This window comes from Nerophis ophidion, linkage group LG01 (genome assembly GCF_033978795.1).
Source record: "Nerophis ophidion isolate RoL-2023_Sa linkage group LG01, RoL_Noph_v1.0, whole genome shotgun sequence".
Classification (NCBI taxonomy): domain Eukaryota; kingdom Metazoa; phylum Chordata; class Actinopteri; order Syngnathiformes; family Syngnathidae; genus Nerophis; species Nerophis ophidion.
This window is the reverse complement of record NC_084611.1, coordinates 58716091-58737573: the sequence shown is the minus strand read 5'-3', so window position 1 is coordinate 58737573 and position 21483 is coordinate 58716091. Positions and strand designations below refer to the sequence as shown.

General features: G+C 41.4%; 1 protein-coding gene across 2 annotated transcripts in view; it reads right to left on the bottom strand.

Annotated features, from left to right (window-relative positions):
* Positions 1 to 1795: 1795 nt before the first annotated feature.
* Positions 1796 to 21483, bottom strand: part of LOC133557619 (uncharacterized) — a 65869-nt gene continuing 46181 nt past the window's right edge. For both annotated transcript variants that reach the window (XM_061908259.1, XM_061908250.1), the window contains exons 4-5: positions 19396 to 20760; positions 1796 to 10749 (exon numbers count right to left, since the gene is read on the bottom strand). In XM_061908259.1, the coding sequence (XP_061764243.1) occupies positions 10699 to 10749; positions 19396 to 20760 (1416 nt within the window). In that variant the 3' untranslated portion in view covers positions 1796 to 10698. The remainder of the gene's footprint in view (positions 10750 to 19395; positions 20761 to 21483) is intronic.

The following is a 21483-nucleotide window of genomic DNA, read 5'->3' as shown; positions in this document are numbered from 1 at the left end:
CTATTTTTGTTTCATCTGACCACATGACATTCTCCCAAACCTAAGCTGTATCATCCATGTCCCCTCTAGCAAACTTCAGATGAGTCTGGACATGCACTGGCTTAAGCAGGGAGACACGTCTGGCACTGCAGGATTTGATTCCCTGTCGGCATAGTGTGTTACTGATGGTAAACTTTGTTACTTTGGTCCCAGCTCTCTGCAGGTCATTCACCAGGTCCCCCCGTGTGGTTGTGGGATTTTTGCTCACCATTTTCATGATCATTTTGACCCCACGGGATGAGATCTTGGGTGGAGCCCCAGATCAAGGGAGATTATCAGTGGTCTTGCATGTCTTCCATTTTCTGATAATTGCTCCCACAGTTGATTTGTTCACACCAAGCTGCTTGCCTATTGTAGATTCACTCTTCCCAGTCTGGTGCAGGTCTACAATTCTTTTCCTGGTATCCTTCGGCAGCTCTTTGGTCTTGGCCATAGTGGAGTTTGGAGTCTGACTGTTTGAGGCTGTGGACAGGTGTCTTTTATACAGATAACGAGTTCAAACAGGTTCCATCAATACAGGTAACGAGTGAAGGACAGAAGAGCTTCTTAAAGAAGAAGTTACATGTCTGTGAGAGCCAGAGATCTTCCTTGTTTGAAGTGACCAAATACTTATTTTCCACCACAATTGACAAATAAATTCTTTAAAATTCCTACAATGTGAATTCCTGGATTTTTTTTCACATTCTGTCTCTCACAGTTGAAGTGTACCTATGATGAAAATTACAGACCTCTGTCATCATTTTAAGTGGGAGAACTTGCACAATCGGTGGCTGACTAAATACTTTTTTGCCCCACTGTATATATGTACAGTATACCGGTATTAGTATAGTACCGCGATACTAATGAATCGTATTCGGTACTATACTATACTACCTCTGAAAAGTACCGGACCACACCAACCCCCAACTTCAATCCCCTTCCCCCAACGTTGCTGGTTTTACTAGCAGAGGAGCATGTTCGGCAGCGCACAGACTACTTACAAGTACACACAGTGTGTAGACAGAAAAGCGAGAATGGACGCATTTTGGCTTAAGAACTAAAGATAAAGGTGAAGTTATAACACTGGAACCCCCTTAGGAAGAGGTGCTTTAAAATATGGCTAGCTAGCTAGCAGCTAAATTCCAGCCGCAGTCGGCAGTGTTTTAGCTACTTCTAAATGACTAATCTTCACCTCCATGGCGACAAATGAAGTAAATTTCTTACAAGTATCATCCCTGCAGGACGAGGAATAGCCAAACATGCTTCACTACACACTAAAGCTCACCGTCGTCAAAATGTAAAAAAACGCCATGGGAGAATCTACACCTAACATCCACTGTAATGATACCAAGAACAGGAGCGTATCTAGTCGACACTACTTTGATTACATCAATATTTTTAGGCATCACATCTTTCATTTTTTTTTTTTTTTAAATGGAAGGTTTATGAACTCAGGAAATATGTGCCTGGACACCAATGTAAGATCCTGTAACGACTTAGTATCGGATTGAAACCCAAATTTGTGGTATCATCCAAACAACAGAAGAATAATTGATTATTACATTTTAACAGAAGGTTAGATAAACATATTAAAAGAGAAAGTAAGCAGATATTACGAGTAAATGAACAAGTAGAATAATAATTGATTATCTACCACTTGTACTTAATAATTTTGACAAATTAATAATAATGGATTAGATTTATATCCATCCATCCATCTTCTTCCGCTTATCCGAGGTCGGGTCGCGGGGGCAGCAGCCTAAGCAGGGAAGCCCAGACTTCCCTCTCCCCAGCCACTTCGTCTAGCTCTTCCCGGGGGATCCCGAGGCGTTCCCAGGCCAGCCGGGAGACATAGTCTTCCCAACGTGTCCTGGGTCTTCCCCGTGGCCTCCTACCGGTTGGACGTGCCCTAAACACCTCCCTCGGCAGGCGTTCGGGTGGCATCCTGACCAGATGCCCGAACCACCTCATCTGGCTCCTCTCGATGTGGAGGAGCAGCGGATTTACTTTGAGTTCCTCCCGGATGACAGAGCTTCTCACCCTATCTCTAAGGGAGAGCCCCGCCACACGGCGGAGGAAACTCATTTCGGCCGCTTGTACCCGTGATCTTATCCTTTCGGTCATGACCCAAAGCTCATGACCATAGGTGAGGATGGGAACGTAGATCGACCGGTAAATTGAAAGCTTTGCCTTCCGGCTCAGCTCCTTCTTCACCACAACGGATCGGTACAACGTCCGCATTACTGAAGACGCCGCACCGATCCGCCTGTCGATCTCACGATCCACTCTTCCCCCACTCGTGAACAAGACTCCTAGGTACTTGAACTCCTCCACTTGGGGCAGGGTCTCCTCCCCAACCCGGAGATGGCACTCCACCCTTCTCCTCTCTGAGCTGCCACCTTACCGTGGTAGAGGAGTTTGCGTGTCCCAATGATCCTAGGAGCTATGTTGTCTGGGGGCTTTAAGCCCCCTGGTAGGGTCTCCCAAGGCAAACTGGTCCTAGGTGAGGGACCAGACAAAGAGCAGCTCGAAAACCTCTATGAAAAGTAAAAACAAAGGACCCAGATTTCCCTCGCCCGGACGCGGGTCACCGGGGTCCCCCTCTGGAGCCAGGCCCGGAGGTGGGGCACGATGGCGAGCGCCTGGTGGCCGGGCCTGTACCCATGGGGCCCGGCCGGGCACAGCCCGAAGAGGCAACGTGGGTCCCCCCTCCAATGGGCTCACCACCCATAGCAGGGGCCATAGAGGTCGGGTGCAATGTGAGCTGGGCGGCAGCCGAAGGCAGGGCACTTGGCGGTCCGATCCTCGGCTACATAAGCTCGCTCTTGGGACGTAGATTTATACCACGCTTTTGTATTGTTAGATACTCAAAGCGCTCACAGAGAAGTGGGAACCCATTATTCATTCACACCTGGTGGTGGTAAGCTACATCTGTAGCCACAGCTGCCCTGGGGTAGACTGACGGAAGCGTGGCTGCCAGTTTGCGCCTACGGCCCCTCCGACCACCACCAATCATTCATTCATCATTCATTTACTGGTGTGAGCGGCACCGGGGGCAAGGGTGAAGTGTCCTGCCCAAGGACACAACGGCAGCGATTTGGATGTCAATAGGTGGGAAGCGAACCTGCAACCCTCAGGTTTCTGGCACAGTAGCTCTACCCACTACGCCATGCAACCCCAGATAATAGAATGACAAATGACACAATCTGTTACTGCGTATGTCATTAGACTAAAATAAGAGCCTTTGTTTGCTTACTTACTGTCACACAGTGGTGAGGGAAGTCCTGTTTTGGGGTTGTCTGGCAAACTTCCTGTTTTATTTTGAAAATTCTAATCCTCCTCTCGTTTCAGGCCACTTGCCTTTCCTCCAGTGTCACTGGTCTGATGTCTCTCCTGATTGCCTGATTGTGCCCACCTGTGTCACCCTTCCTCATGTGTATATAGTCCTCGTCTTCCCCTGTCTTGTTGCCAGAGTGTATCGTCTCGCTACGTACCTCCAGCCTTGTACCACGTTTGATAAGTATTGTCTCGCTTTATTTATTGATTTCTTTGTTTCCTCTGAGAGAGTGATTTTCTGTTGATAGTTTTTCAGTCTAGTCTTTTGTATCTATTTCATAGTCCCTTGTCTTCCTTTTTCCTCCTTCTGGAGCGCTTTTAGTTTGCTGGCTTCTCGACTCCTTTGCATGATTGATTTTCCTTTTTGTAGATAACCGTAGATTGTTGTTTTTTTTGTTATTAGACCCGTATAGAATTTTTGCTATTGCCTGTTTCCTCTTTATGGAGTGATTTTCAGTTTTTTTGCCTTATCAATCAATCAATCAATCAATGATTATTTATATAGCCCTAAATCACTAGTGTCTCAAAGGGCTGCACAAACCACAACACAAACCACTACGACATCCTCGGTAGGGCCCACAGTGGGACGTCGGTGACAATGATGACTATGAGAAACCTTGGAGAGGACCGCATATGTGGGACCGAAAACAATGGATGTCGAGCGGGTCTAACATAATACAGTGAAAGTTCAATCCATACTGGATCCAACACAGCCGAGAGAGTCTAGTCCAAAGCGGATCCAACACAGCAGTGAGAGTCCCGTTCACACTGAAGTTAACAGGAAACCCTCCCAAGCGGAGGCAGATCAGCAGCGCAGAGATGTCCCCATCCGATACACAGGCGAGCGGTCCATCCTGGGTCCTGACTCTGGACGAGCGGTCCATCCTGTGTCCCGACTCTGGACAGCCAGTACTTCATCCATGGCAATGGGACCGGACCCCCTCCACAAGGGAGAGTGGGACAGAGGAGAAAAAGAAAAGAAACGGCAGATCAACTGGTCTAAAAGGGGGTCTATTTAATCAATCAATCAATGTTTATTTATATAGCCCCAAATCACAAATGTCTCAAAGGACTGCACAAATCATTACGACTACAACATCCTCGGAAGAACCCACAAAAGGGCAAGGAAAACTCACACCCAGTGGGCAGGGAGAATTCACATTCAGTGGGACGCCAGTGACAATGCTGACTATGAGAAACCTTGGAGAGGACCTCAGATGTGGGCAACCCCCCCCCTCTAGGGGACCGAAAGCAATGGATGTCGAGCGGGTCTAACATGATACTGTGAAAGTTCAATCCATAGTGGCTCCAAGACAGCAGTGAGAGTCCCGTCCACAGGAAACCATCTCAAGCGGATCAGCAGCGTAGAGATGTCCCCAACCGATACAGGCGAGCGGTCCATCCTGGGTCCCGACGAGCGGTCCATCCTGGGTCTCGACTCTGGACAGTCAGTACTTCATCCATGGTCATCGGACCGGACCCCCTCCACAAGGGAGGGGGGGACATAGGAGAAAGAAAAGAAAAGAAGCGGCAGATCAACTGGTCTAAAAAGGAGGTCTATTTAAAGGCTAGAGTATACAGATGAGTTTTAAGATGAGACTTAAATGCTTCTACTGAGGTAGCATCTCGAACTGTTACCGGGAGGGCATTCCAGAGTACTGGAGCCCGAACGGAAAATGCTCTATAGCCCGCAGACTTTTTTTGAGCTCTAGGAATCACTAATAAGCCGGAGTCTTTTGAACGCAGATTTCTTGCCGGGACATACGGTACAATACAATCGGCAAGATAGGCTGGAGCTAGACCGTGTAGTATTTTATACGTAAGTAGTAAAACCTTAAAGTCACATCTTAAGTGCACAGGAAGCCAGTGCAGGTGAGCCAGTACAGGCGTAATATGATCAAACTTTCTTGTTCTTGTCAAAAGTCTAGCTGCCGCATTTTGTACCAACTGTAATCTTTTAATGCTAGACATGGGGAGACCCGAAAATAATACGTTACAGTAATCGAGACGAGACGTAACAAACGCATGGATAATGATCTCAGCGTCTTTAGTGGACAGAATGGAGCGAATTTTAGCGATATTACGGAGATGAAAGAAGGCCGTTTTAGTAACGCTTTTAATGTGTGACTCAAAGGAGAGAGTTGGGTCGAAGATAATACCCAGATTTTTTACAGAGTCACCTTGTTTTATGATTTGGTTGTCAAATGTTAAAGTTGTATTATTAAATAGAGGTCGGTGTCTAGCAGGACGGATTATAAGCATTTCCGTTTTTTTGGCGTTGAGTTGCAAAAAGTTAGCGGACATCCATTGTTTAATTTCATTAAGACACGCCTCCAACTGACTACAATCAGCTTGAGGGGCATGTAGAGTTGGGTGTCATCAGCATAACAGTGAAAGCTAACACCGTATTTGCGTATGATGTCACCTAGCGGCAGCATGTAGATGCTGAAGAGTGCCGGGCAAAGAACCGAACCCTGGGGAACTCCACATGTTACCTTAACATAGTCCGAGGTCACATTGTTATGGGAGACAAGAGTTAAAGGCCTACTGAAATGAGATTTTCTTATTTAAACGGGAATAGTAGGTCCATTTTATGTCATACTTGATCATTTTGCGATATTGCCATATTTTTGCGGAAAGGATTTAGTAGAGAACATCGACGATAAAGTTCGCAACTTTTGGTCGCTGATAGAAAAGCCCTTCCTTTACCAGAAGTATGTACGGGTGACGTCACGAGATGCAGGGCTCCACACATATTCACATTGTTTTTAATGGGAGCCACCAGCAGTAAGAGCAAATCGGACCGAGAAAGCGACAATTTCCCCATTAATTTGAGCGAGGATGAAAGATTTGTGAATTAGGATATTGATAGAGAAGGACTAGAAAGAAGAAAAAAAAATGCGACGGCGGCGGCAGTGTGAGCGTTTCAGATGTAATTAGACACATTTACTAGGATAATTCTGGAAGATCTCTTATCTGCTTATTGTTTTAATAGTGTTTTAGGGAGATTTTAAAGATTGCAAAGATATACCTCGAGCTCACAACTGCCAAGCTCACAGCTGCCTTTTACACAGCTGCTGCAGGACGACGAATAATCCAATGATTTCTCCGGTAAGATATATATCACAATTTCCCCATCCAAAAACATGCTGGTTGACGTAGAGAAACATGTTCGCTTGACCCCTTTGTGTTAAAGCTTCACAACAAACAGTGCTAAAGACAGCTGCAATCCACCACTTCCCACCAACAGCATTGTTCTTTAAAGTCTCCATTATTAAATGGACAAATTGCAAAAGATTCAGCAACACAGATGTCCAAAGTACTGTGTAATTATGCCATTAAAGCAAACGCCTTTTAGCCGTAACTGGTGCTGAGCTAATATTTTTCATACAGTCAGTGACGTCACGCGTATGCTTTATCATTCTGCGACGTTTTCAACAAGAAAATCGCGGAACATTTAAAATTGCAATTTAGTAAACTAAAAAGGCCATATTAGCATGTGTTGCAATGTAAATATTTCATCATTGATATATAAACTTTCAGACTGCGTGGTCGGTAGTAGTGGGTTTCAGTAGGCCTTTAAACCAAGACAGGGCTAAGTCTGACATACCAATTCGTGTTTTGATACGCTCTTATATAATATTATGATCGACGGTATCGAAAGCAGCGCTAAGATCGAGGAGCAGCAATATAGATGACGCATTAGAATGCATCGTTAGCAATAGATCATTAGTCATTTTTGCGAGGGCTGTCTCCGTAGAGGGATTTGCCCTGAAACCGGATTGAACGGTTTCACGTAGCTTGTTGGACGCTAAGTGTTCATTTAGCTGCTCTGCAACAATTTTTTTGAGGATTTTTTAAATAAAGGGAAGGTGAGACACCGGTCGGTAGTTTACCTTGAGGTCAGGATCGAGGTTAGGTCTTTTAAGGAGAGGATGACTAACCGCTTTTTTGAATGCTAGGGGAACAGGGCCAGAGGAAAGTGATAAGTTTAAAATATTTAGCACTGATGGACCTAATAATACAAAGAGCTCCTTGATAAGTTTCCCAGGAAGTGGGTCAAGTAAACATGTTTGTTTTATTCCATTTACACGTAACAATTCTTCTAATGTTATTTCCTCAAAACGAGAGAAACTATTTTGGAGGGCAGTATCCGCTGTATATACAGTCGTATCTGTGTTAATAGAACCCAGTTGTAGCTGGGACGCATTGTCTTTGATCTCCTTTCTAATGACTTCAAAATTTTGTTATTAAAGAATTTCATAAAGTCATCTGCTGACTGGGTGGAGCTACTGGAAGGAGTCCCTTGTTGGGTTAGCGATGCTACCGTACTAAACAAAAATAGGACCGTTTTTTTTAGGTGGATGAGATTTGAGTAATATTTAGCTTTAGCTAAGGTAAGCATGCGTTTATAAGTTATTAAACTATCACTCCATGCTTGATGGTGCACCTCAAGTTTGGTCGTGTGTCATTTGCGTTCCAGCTTTCTACATGATAATTTCAGAGCTCTAGTTTCTTCTGTAAAACATAGGGTACGCCTTTTTGGAGCCTTTTTTAACTTCAGCGGTGTTATACTATCAATGGTTTTGCGCAGGGCGTCGTTAAAGTTGTTATTGAGGTTATCAATAGAGCCCACATACTTTGGGAATGGTGCCATTACCGAGGGCAGTAGGTCAGCAAAAGTTGTCGTTGTGGCAGCATTAATGTTGCGGCTGCTATAGCAGTTAGTATTATTATTAGTTTGCCGAACATGAGTCTGAACCTCAAATTTTATAAGGTAATAATCGGACATTACTTTAGTATACGGGAGTATCATAACTTTGGAAACGGTGATACCCCTGACAAGCACCAGGTCTATCGTATTACCATTGTAATGCATGGGTTCATTTATTATTTGTGTAAGACCACAGCTATCAATTATAGTCTGGAGCGCCACGCACGGTGGGTCCGATGGGGTATTCATATGGATATTAAAGTCCCCCATTATAATTATATTTTCAGTGTGCATCACTAGATCAGCAACGAACTCTGAGAATTCATTGATGAAGTCCAAATAGGGCCCTGGGGGGCCGTAGATAACAGCCAGGTATAGAGGCAGCGGTGTGACAGACCTCATAGTAAGCACCTCAAAAGATTTATATTTATCATTTAGGTTAGGACTAAGGTTAAAGTTTTCGTTGTATATTAGTACGACCCCCCCACCCCTTTTAAGGGGACGGGCAATATGTGCATACGTATAGTTAGGAGGAGATGACTCAGTTAGCGCAAAAAAGTTGTCTGGTTTAAGCCAGGTTTCGCTGAGACCTATGACGTTAGGATTGTTGTCTCTGATGACCTCATTAACTAATAACGTTTTGGGCGACAATGATCTTATGTTTAAAAAACCTATATTATAGGTAGTGGCTGTTTTAAGGATTTTTTAATCAAATTATCCATAGTAGCAATAGTAAATGTGTTTATTATGCATAGTGCACTTAAAATAATTACGACCATATCTAGGAATTGATGACGGGAATTTTCCGATTGTTTGCTTGGTGCTTTGATAAACTGAACGCATCATAATTTGCCACCTCAGTAGAACGCATGTTCCGATTGTTTGCTTGGTGCTTTAATAAACTGAACGCATCATAATTTGCCACCTCAGTAGGACGCGTGCCTAACTCTGAAACAGTCATAGCAGAAAAAACTTGTTCTAACTTAACTGACACCTTACCTAGACCAGTAGGCTCTTGTCTTCCTTTTAAACCCGGCCTCAGGATGGAATGAAGCCGTGTTCTGTGGGGATTAGCCTCTTGCTTTGTTGTTAGCCTCGCTCGGCATTCGCGTTTCTGCTTCCGATCACACCGTTTGCGTCTGTTCCGTAGACGGCCTCCGCTGGTACTCCGCTGCTTCACAGGCCGCTGGATGTAGCCGGCAAAGTATTCCCATGCTAGCTAGTAGGTCCAATAAACACGCATCTTTCAGTCCAAAACGGCCCGATCTATCCACATCCAGAATTGTCTGGCGGTCGTAAGTGATCACGGAGTGTCCACGCTGTAAGCCAGCCATGAAATTTGCAGAATTGTCAAGTATTTTTGCCAAATGTTCCATTTCTACCAGGAGCTTCCGGGCGCCGCCATCTTGGAGAATTGCGCTTATGCCCACTGCTCCATTTTCTTTGTTCCTCAAATATATCATAGATAAATTTTGTAGCCACTTTGTTTAGATCACTCTGTCCTACAGATAGCAAAGATAACTAACTGAATAAAGTCTGAGTCAATTGTCATGCTTCTGCACCTGAGTCCTCATTTTCTCCCAGACCTAACACTTACTACTAAAATATAAGTTGTCTTGTATAATCACTATTTTATTCAAGGACAACATTGCAAACTGAAACATATGTTTAATGTACCGTGACAATTTTTGTTAAAATAAAGCCAACAATGCCATTTTTTGTGGTCCACTTTATTTTGAAAAGTATCTAAATACATTTTGGTACCGGTACCAAAATATTGGTATCAGAACAAAACCAATATATACACATATACATATACATATATTAATAATGTAGTTTGTTTGAATTAGTGTAAAGCTACATGACAACACAATAACAGGTGCCAACAGATAAGAAAAGTGGAATTTTATTAATAATCTTTAGAGTCACTTTCATTCAACTAGCAAGTATTTTTCTTCTTTTTGCATGGGTGTCAGATGATGTAAAAGAGTTATCATTATGAAAAAAATATGTCTCAGCTTTTATTTACTTATCAAATGTTTTTGTTGTCAGACAATATTTTTGATATAATAAATAGAATACCCAAAATATCTCACATTATTAACTATATTCAGTCAATATCAGTTTCACCGGTCGCCCAGGGGGTCCCCACATCTCCGGTCACCTCCAAGGTTTCCCATTGTGCACATTGGGTGGAGTTTTTCTTGCACTGATTTAGGATCTTGTTGTGGCTTGTGCAGCCCTTTGAGACACTTGTGATTAAGAGCTGTATAAATAAATGTTGATTGATTGATATTGTCTGAAGAAGAGAACATTTTAAAAAGTATATAAATAAGACATGATGAACTTATTCAATCGAACTATTAGTCACAATTTGCCATGGGTATGAATGCTTTTATGGTTGACTGTATATTATATCACTATAATGAAGAGTAATCAAAATAATATTGCCCAGAGTTCAACTTCACAAAGTTGCTGTCGTGTGGATGCAGATCTAAGAGTGCCTCTCCTGTTTGCACTCAATATGTTGTAAATCAACTAATAAATGTCACATATTTCTCAATCAAAAGATGATAAGGCCCATTGTTGTTTCAAACGTGACACTAGGGCATTAGTGGCTTACTTGTGTGTCACGATTTTGGAATGGTGTGAGGCTTGTTCTTCTGGTTAAATTCTTCCAACTAGGACAGAAAGCACACAGAAACAAAGTATGTAAATAAAGAGAATTTCATAATAAGCACGTACTGCAGACTATACAATTTTATTATGGAACAAAACTTTTCTTGAAACTGGAGACTCTTTATTTGCTGAAAAAATTCCAGAAATGTCCATAAATTACACAATACACAAAATTACGGTAAACTAAAAAATACAGTAGTGTCATTTAGAAGCATATTCAAAATAGAACAAGCGTATGTGCTTGTTGTATTTTGGCCAGAATTAGACAAAAAAACAAAACAATTTTGAAGTTGTCTTTATTTCTAAATTATTATGCAATGATTGTACCAGTTCGGCCCTCGTGGGAATAGATTTTCCTTTATGCGGTCCCTGAGCAAAAATAAGTTTGACACCCTTGCATTAGAGAGTGTGCGCGGAAAATTGTATTTCACCCATAGGCGTATAAAAACCCAAAACCTAACTATTTGAGAAATCAGACTTATTTTGTGCATGGAAATGTAGTAAGTGATGGTGTGGTTTTCGGTCGAGGATTTTGAGCCAGGGATTCCCGCAGCGCTTTGTTGCTAAGGCGAACAACAAAGAGCCGCCGCCTAAGCTAAAGTCTGAACAAGCCGCTCCACTTCGTTCTGCCTCTGTCAGTACTCTCTGCAGCACCCAGCATTGTCCCCCCCGCAGAACCATCTGATTGGTTACACGCTGAGCGGTAACAGCCAATCAGCAGTGCATATTCAGAGCGGTAACAACCAATCAGCAGTGCATATTCAGAGCGGTAACAACCAATCAGCAGTGCATATTCAGAGCGGTAACAACCAATCAGCAGTGCATATTCAGAGCGGTAACAACCAATCAGCAGTGCATATTCAGAGCGGTAACAGCCAATCAGCAGTGCGTATTCAGAGCGCATGGAGTCAGTGCTCCAGCGTCGGGATGAGCAGATAGGTGTTTAGCAGGTAAGCATCAGGCACCGGACTCTCCCCAAATTAAAATACACACCTCCCAGTCAGCTACTAGTAACATCACTATGAGCCCGTTGACGTCCTACAAACATAAACGGCAGCTCAGCTCGCTTGCAGTCCTTGAGGTGAAGGCTAATTACCTTTTAGCGTAACGTTAGCTCATTTTGCGGTGTGTGTGTGTGCGTGCATGCGTGTGTTTTACGGACAGCAAATCTCTGTCTGTTATTTTACTTAACCTTTTTCTGTGTTGATTGAGCAGCGTTGAAGCAGCAAAAAACAACATTTTGCTAAATGAAGAGTTTCCTGAAGCTGTCTGATAGTTGATATAATAATGTAACTGCATCATAAAGCCTACATGAACTCCATGGTGTTCAGGGATAAATAGTCTCTCCTATTGCTATTGTACTATATTTTCAGCTATAGTTACATTAATCATTAGTAATGTAGCAGCCTAGTTCTGAATGGCAGGCTCACTGCTATCACATGTTGATAAAAAAATATAACATTTACATAATAAAAATCAACTAGAGGCTTCCCAAATGCTGTAATAAATTAAGCATGATGAGTTGAACATATGTCACCATGTGGCATAAAAATGACATACTTAGTACCTCAGGAAACAAGGACTGTTTTGTATTTACTTTATGAAAAAAATATCAAGATATATATCGTATATTGTCATTCAGCAAGTGGAGCGGAAAACACAACCAAAAATTTTAGGCTTCTTCACGTGATGAAGCTGTCCTACTTCACCAAAGTCTGTAGTCTATTGCCCCCCAGGTCAAATTACACCAATCCTTACACCCACCCAAAGGGGTGGGTGTAAGGAGTGGTATGCTACAATTACCTTGAAATACATTTTTGGGAATAATGTGATTTTAATTCCAACACACTCAAAATTGCTCATTAAGAGAGACGGCTCAGAAAAAATACAAAGAGAGCAAAGAGCTTAGAAATGATGAAAGGTTTTGTGATCATTTAAAACTGAAAAAAAGACAATGTGGTGAAATGTTAGCACGGTTAAGCAGATATGACATTTCACAATAGCACAACTTTCAAGGCCTACTGAAACCCACAACTACCCACAAGAGATGCGCGGTTTGCGGTCTCATCCGCGGAGTCCGCGGGTAAACCGCGGGTCGGGCGGTTGACATGATGAAAAAATAGATTTTAATTAGATTCGGGTGAGTGGCGGTTGAATCATCCGGAAATATTTTATATACATGGTTCTGGGATCGGTATCCTTTGCCATTCAAAGAGCCATTTAAAACCTGTGTCATAAAGCAAAGAAGTCAATAGGAGACGTTATTATTCTCTTAAATGACTGCCAGCAGTCACCCAGATAATAAGTATTAGTGCGTGCTATGAAGCCAATGGCTTTGTCGCCTTCTACATCATACACGATCTGCTTGTCAGTCCAACATCGTGTTGTGTGTGGCTTCCGTAGCAACACGCACACGACTGCAAGGCACACTGGGTGACACAGAGTACACTAATGGTTGTGATATAAACAATTTTAACACTTAGTAATATGCGCCACGCTTTGAAGCCACACCAATTAAGAACGACAAACACATTTCGGGAGAACATCCTCACAGTAACACAACATAAACGCAACACAACAAATACCCATAATCCTTTGTATTCATGACACCTCCTGACTATTTTTTACACCCCGCTAGCAGCAAACCCCCCACCCCCGTGCGTAGGTAAGGTGGGCGGGGTTGGGGGCGCGGGTTGTAAAATATATTCAGGAAGTTTCATGAATACAAAGGATTATGGGTATAAGTTGTGTTGCATTTATGTTGTGTTACTGTGAGGATGTTCTCCCGAAATGTGTTTGTCAATTTTGTATTGTGTGGCTTCATAGCGTGGCGCATATTAGTAAGTGTTAAAGTTGTTTATATCACAACCATCAGTGTACTCTGTATCACCCAGTATGCCTTTCAATCTCATACGTGTGATTGTGGAAGCTGCACACATGTTGCTGGACCAACAATCGGTTCGTACATGTGGTTGAAGGTGTCAAAGGCAATGGCTTCACAGCACGCCCATATTCTTGTCATCAGGATGAACGCTATTGAATAGTCGCGAGAACGTTAATGGCTCCAATTGACTACATTACTCTGTGAAACAGTTTTAAATAGCTGTGTGTGTGGTAAAGGTGGCCAACCTCTGATGTAATTCAGCGGGCGGGTACGGTCTCGATAAAATGTTGGTTCGGGTGGACGGCGGGTGGATGACGCGGATGCGGATGATATAATTGCCTATCCGCGCATCTCTACTACCGACCACGCAGTCTGATAGTTTATACATCATTGATGAAATATTAACATTGCAACACATGCCAATACGGCTTTTTTAGTTTACTAAATTACAATTTTAAATTTCCCGGGAGTTTCGTCTTGGAAACGTTGTGTAATGATGACGTGTACGCAGGACGTCACGGGTTTTTAGGAAGTATGAGCGCTACGCACACACACACACACACACACACACACACACACACACACACACACACACACACACACACACACACACACACACACACACACACACACACAGGTAAAAGTCATCTCCTTTAACGGCATAATTACACAGTATTTTGTAGATCTGTGTTGCAATTTGTTCAATTAATATTGGAGAAGTGACAGTAGAAAGATGGAGTTGGGAAGCTTTAGCCTTCAGCCACACAAACACACGGTGATTCCTTGTTTAAAATTCCCAGAGCTGAAACTTTACTATGGATCAGAGCGCGGTCAAGCAGACATGGATCCCAACCGAATGTCAACAAGGAGGTTTCGGTGAGAAAATTGTGGTTAAAAAGTCGGCACTTATCGGATATCAGCTGAGCGTGTGTCGTACGTACAGCTGCAGTCGACACCCGTGAGACAAGGCGTCAACACACCCGTGGACACACCTCTCCGACTATCAGGTAATATTAAACTCACTAAAACACTAGCAACACAATAGAAATATAAGGGATTTCCCAGAATTATCCTAGCAATTGTGTTTAAAAACATCGGAATACGTCCCAATGCTATCGCGTTTTTTTTTTTTAAACTCTTTATTTCTTTTTTTTTCTAGTCCGTCGCTATCAATATCCTCAAACACAAATCTTTCATCCTCACTCAAATCAATGGGTAAATTGTCGTTTTCACGGTCCGAATCACTGTTTTTGTTGGAGGCATCCCATTAAAATCAGTGTGATTTTGTGAGGAGCCCCCACACTTGCGACGTCATCGTCTGCGACTTCCGGTAAAGGCGAGGCTTTTTCAGGAAGTACCAAAAGTGGCAAACTTTATCGTCGATTTTCTCTACTAAATCCTTTCAGCAAAAATATGGCAATATCGCGAAATGATCAAGTATGACACATAGAATGGACCTGCTATTCCCATTTAAATAAGAAAATCTCATTTCAGTAGGCCTTTAATGATGCAACGCATTACCAGAAAGCAAACATAATTTTATGTTTGTCTTGCAGAACAAATGTTTTATTAAACACAGTTTGTATGTTGATGTTAACAAGTTTGTTCATAATATCAAACAACCAATTAATATCATTACAAGTGTGTGTTTTTGTTTAGCTTGGTCCTTTATTATCAATGACCTGGTTTAAGGCTAAACGCCTTTTTTAATGTAAGTAAAACAGCGATGCTTCCGTTTTTAATGTGTGATTTCAATGTCATGTGCATTGATAAGAAGAGAGTATAAAGGTCATTAGAAAAATCTTTATTTAAACTAATTTCCCTAGAAGTCATATTGAAGTTAAAGTGTGTTTTATTCGATTACTCGAACAACTGAATCAATAAATAGCTCGATTATTAAAATAACCGGTAGCTGCAGCCCTCATAACACTACATCATACAACAATATATTAGCTTCACAACATCTATCACCTTCAAACAATTTTTATTTTAAGTCTGGTTACTAACATTTACGCAAGCCCCGGTGACATTATGGAACCAAGTTTTTGATACTCATCCCTAGTCGACATACAGGTTGTTTACATTTGGCTCGATTGTAGTTCATTATTTGTAAAATTGTGGAATGCTGTACAAATAGAACTACAGAACAATGCTGTTTTTATATCCTAGAGACTTTAGCTACCAAATTTAAAAAAAATTGCATTACCAGAAGTTCAACATATACTTTACCAATACCTAAAACATACCACTGTTGATTATGTGTAGTAGTGTTCGATACAAGTTTTTACTCCTGATGTGATACCAATAGTGTAGTCTTGAGCATTGGTCAATACAGATATTGATTTGATACGATATCAGCAGGAATTAAACTGTACGTCATTTTATTATTTTGCAATATGCTTCCGCCATAGAGACTTTGTAAGTAAGCCGGCAGCTATCAATTATTTTAGTACTCGAGTAATCTATTGAATAATTAATTTGATTGAGTAATCAAATAAAATACACCTTCTGGCTCGAATCAATACGACTTTTATAGAATATACCGGTAGTTTAAATAAGAATGGATTTTCTAACGACCTTTCCTTTTTATGAATGCACACAACATTTAAATTGCACTTTTACAAGAGTATCATTAAAAAAAGTTAAGTAAAAAAAAAAATAATAATAAAAACTGATGCCTGATAAACATGAGACAGGTAATAGACCATAATGAACTATTTAGACATAAAACAAGTTTGCATTAAGACACAAGACAGTATATGCCTACATGTCATCTTATGTGTTTAAATAAAACATTTGTTATGCAAGACTAATATAGGATGTTTGCTACCAAAATATACTTTTACCTTGTTTCTACTTGTCTGCTGCTCTTTAAGGGGAACTGCAATTTTTTTTTTTTTTTGTCTATCGTTCGCAATTATTATGTGAGACAGGAACACACGTCTTTTTTATTTTACGATTTTAAAAGATAATAAAAACGTTTGAAAGATGCAGCTAATGGGAGTGGCCATTGTAGCCTTCAAAGCCCTCTATAACGTTTATACCGTACACACAGTGTAAGTATATATATAATATAGTAACAGACACATTCATAACAATTTTTAATATGTTCAATACTTAAGGTATTTTGATCATTTTAATCATTTCCGGGACTGATTTCTCTCTTGTATTAATTTCTGTTTCCATAGCAGTGTGACTTCTGGCATCAACTGTGTGTTCTTACTTCCGGAACAGTGGGTTTTATAATCCTGGAAGACTTGGTAATGTACAAATTAGGATTCACAACCTAATACTGATGCTTATAGAAGCCAGCACGAAAGAAGAGTGAGACGTTGGAGCAGGCGGAAGCCGGGAGAGCGAGGTGAAAGCAATTTTGACACTACAAATATGGAACCTGGAGCAAAGCTATTTCGACATAAATGGAGTGTGTACCCAAAATCCACAGGAAACAGCCCGGCCAGCTGGACCAGACGAGTGAGTCACTTTTATATCGATCATGATACACTCAGCATGCCATGCATGTTAGCGCATGCACTGTAGTTGAACTACCTGGCAAGCTCTGTACAAACAAAACATGAAATATGGGCTAATATTTTACGGCTACTGTAATATTATTGTTCATGTTCATCAGTCTGTACAAATTGGTGTCGTATCGCAGAGTTGTGCATTACAAACTCAAACGTGTTTCGTGTTGACGTCGAAGCTAGCTTATCTCTTGCCGTAGTTAGCTTTTACGGCTAATACCGTCGCATGGCAATGTGTTATTATGCTAATAAAAGAGTTCCTCAGTGTTTACTCTTACAATAACAATATTGCTACAGCTTTGTTATGTGCGTAAATTAAGTATTGTTAACCATTTTCATTGCATTTTTAAAGTGATTTAGAAGTGGAATCGATTGTTTTCATTAGCTGCATTGCTAGCCACCAAGAACGAGCAGATTGTTGGAAAGCGAAAAAAAAACACATAATTTTGTCTTTTTGTCTCTAATGATTGTGAACGATAGATAAAATAAAATTCCAAAAACAGTGCAGTTACCCTTTAAATATGCTCAGTTTGTGTAAACATTTCATCACAAAGTCTGTGTTCAGTTTTAAATAATCACAAAACTTCTCTCTCATATTCTCAGGGTTCTTTGCGCTCATTCCAATTTGTCATAATTCTTCTGAGCCATGTCTTTCTATCGGCTCTCCAAAAGTCCCAGTTCCTTATTAGCCTATATGTTTACCTTTTGTAAATGACTCGACTAAAACACAAGAAATGGCCAGCCTTGTGTGCTTATTAGAGGATATTGATGTTTACTGGCTGTCCAACTTTGCACAAGTTAAAGGTGCCATATGTAATGTCAAATCATATTATTTTCTAATACCGCTATAACTCGAAAACAGTAGTTCAGCCGGGATATGCTCATTTTTAAATTAGATTTACAGCCCCGAAATCTTGTTATTGTTTTAATTTACATGTTTGACCAATTAGAAAGTCTGTGAGTGTGTCACATCCAGGTTGCCAGTTACGCACCGCCACCTTCGTCTAACTACTGCCACTGGCAAAGTTACTAAACATGTCAAACCTTAGTAAAGCTAAAAGGCGGCGCTATGCACTTATTCATGACAAAGCCAGGAACAAAACAAGGATTTGTATCGGGTATGCCTTTGAAAGATGGAGACGATTTAAGGCGGAGAAGAATTTTTCATCTGACGCCAAACTTGCTAGTTTCCTCTTTGATAGGCAAGTAAGGTATTTACGTTTTCTTATTATTTGCAATAAATGGAAATGGGCATATTGTATGTAAACTATATTGTCCAATACAGTCTATGATCTTGTCTAACAAAGCGAATATGTTTGTGCAACGCATGCTTAGTGTGAGGCAATGTTCTATGGCAGGAGCCTGCCTGCGCAATTGCGCACTGCTCCCGATTTACTTCGCACACGGAAAATCTATGCAGCGGACAAAATCCAAATCCAACCTGAACTCTAAACAAAATGGACACAATTTCCTCTGTTTCATTTTCAATAACTGGTCACAATAGACATTGACGACATCAGCCGAGACGTAAGGATCGGAAGGAGGAGGTCTGCATCAACAATCATTTCATTGAGAAAAACTGATTACTGTCGGTTGTAATGACACCAAAACAACATCAGCAACAAAACTACTTTCATGCAAAACTGATAACTTTGTGTCGCAACGACACCCAAACAAAACAAACTTTAGGTTGTATTGACAGCAACCGCTCGCTTTCTTTCACACCTAAGAACGCGCACACCCAAATCAGCCAGTGATGTGTTCACGACCACAAAAACAGTCGGACAAGTCAAAGACAACACATATACTAACCATTAGGTTGTTATAATGTGAAATAGTTTACACGCAGACAATCAATATCATTACCAGTGTGTTATGTTGCGGTTTTGCAGGTTAGCTTTTAGCAGTGCTTCTCAAATATGTTGTGTTACGCCCCACCTCAGAAGAAGAAAATATTTTGCGCCCCCCCACTCTCCACCGTGACTATAAATAGTATAGTCGGTCTGTAAAATTGTTATAACTATAACCTCTGCAAGACATTTTAATCTTATTAACATTAAAGGAAACAACACACCAGTCTTTCCTCGTCTCCTATCGTGGTTACAGTAACTGCTACATATTGTCAGGTGGTGTGCTCTTCCTCGGTGGCTACATCAACAAAGTATTGGATCTTGCTTGTTTTTATCGGAAAGAGAGCAGAATGATCAAATATAAAAATAAAAAAAAAACATTGTACCAACCTTTTTTTTCAGTTTTGCTTTAATTTCCTCTTCTGTTGGTGGTTGTTTCTCCTTTTTTGGATGATCAACCTCTTGGTGTTTTGTGCCATGCTGAGGCATCATCATCTTCGTAAAGTCACTTGTCACTTTTATTTGTTTTAGTATCCTTTCCTTACTTATAATTGCCATTTGTGGCTTATCATTTATCCTTTTCTTTTTTTTAGGTCTATGTTTGACTGTTTTCAGGCAACGTTTTTTTGAGCGAAACTGACATTCGCTCAAGAAGAGGTCTGGATTCATATCGACATGTTCTTGGGAGTGGTAGATATGGCTTAATTCAGAGTCTGCGGAAGCAATTGTGGGGTGGGAGTGGTCTGTGTACAATGAGTAAGGAAAAGGGAAAATGGACTGGGAACCATGAGCCGGTGTCCAGCAAGAACTGTTTTCCCCGTTGAAAGAAGCATTGAATTGAGAATGCTCAGGCAAACTGTAACTTGAAACAGTATTGCACTCCTGGCTGGAATGTGCGTGATGGGTTTCCTCAAAGGTTTGCAGATCTTGGTTGTTACCAGCAATCCTCTGTACTGGTGCATCATCTTGGTAAGAAAATAAAGAAAGTTCCTCTCTGCTCTTTTTTGAGTCGCTGCACTCGGAAAAGGACTTTTCCCTGTGATGATCCATTGAGTTCCTGCTGTTGGAGAGCTGCATGCGAGAGGGACTGTAACTGCTACTAGTACTGTCATGCTCCACTATACTGGTGGCAACTGGACTTCTCTCATTCCTTTTCCCATACAGTCTCTCTTCAGTCCGGTCTGTTAGTTTGCTCAGCTCTTCAGTTTCCAGGCTCAAGCCCAGAGTGTTTAGGATGTTCTGAAGCAGTTCACACCTCGCATCAACCTCAGCCGGTTTTTCTTTTTCCTTTTTGTTCTTTATTGTTGGGGGAAATTCGGATCGATCACTGAGACTTAAAGAGCACTTTTGTCTGTCTTTTCTGTTCTTGTTGTCATAAGACAGTGAGTGCGTCTCACAGGAGGACTGTTCATAAGTGGACCGCTCTGTTCCCTCTGGTATCAGACTATAATTGTTACATTCGTGGTTTTCACTGCCAATAGGAACATCTAAAACGCCCTTAACATCATTGGGCTTAATGTTCATGGACCCGTCTTCTGAATGGAGATCTTCGCTGTCATCGTTAACAATCTTACTTAGCAGTTCGATGTTGACTCCACTGTTGAGCAAGCTTAGGAAGCGCTCAAAGCCCTTGTTTGCGTCACTCTCCTTCTGGTCTGGTGAAGCAACACTTGAACTGGCAGGAGGCGTTGCAATAGGTGATGGTCTGGGAAATAATTGTGCAGCAAGAGGTCTAATGGCTGTGTGATCAGGAACCTGGCAGAATATCAAAATTACAGACATGTTACTTATAAATGATTGAATCAAAACAGCGTTGAAGTAGTCTTTAAATTGTACAACAAGGTTTTTGAAAGCACCATTAACTTGTCACAACGCTACAGTTTGGAATGGGGAGACCCAGATCCGGTTGATGCCGACATGGAGAGTGGGAGAGGACTGCAGAATTTTGACCCTGATTGCAGTACCATTTCTGGCCACATTATTACACATGGCACCTTTAAAGGCCTACTGAAACCCACTACTACCGACCACGCAGTCTGATAGTTTATATATCAATGATGAAATCTTAACTTTGCAACACATGCCAATACGGCCGGTTTAGTTTACTAAATTACAATTTTAAATTTCCCGCGGAGTTTCCTGTTGAAAGCGTTGCGGAATGACGACACGTATGATGACGCGTGTTTGTGACGTTATCGGTTGGAGGGGACATATTAGCCCAGCACCACTTACGGCTAAAAGTCTTCTCTTTTCATCGCACAATTACACAGTGTTTTGGACATCTGTGTTGCTGAATCTTTTGCAATTTGTTTAATTAATAATGTAGAAGTCAAAGTAGAAAAATGGAGGTGGGAAGCTTTTAGCCTTTAGCCACACAAACACACAGTGTTTCCTTGTTTAAAATTCCCGGAGGTGAAGCTTTACCATGGATCAGAGCGATCAAGCGAACAACGATCCCGACTACATGTCAACCGGCAG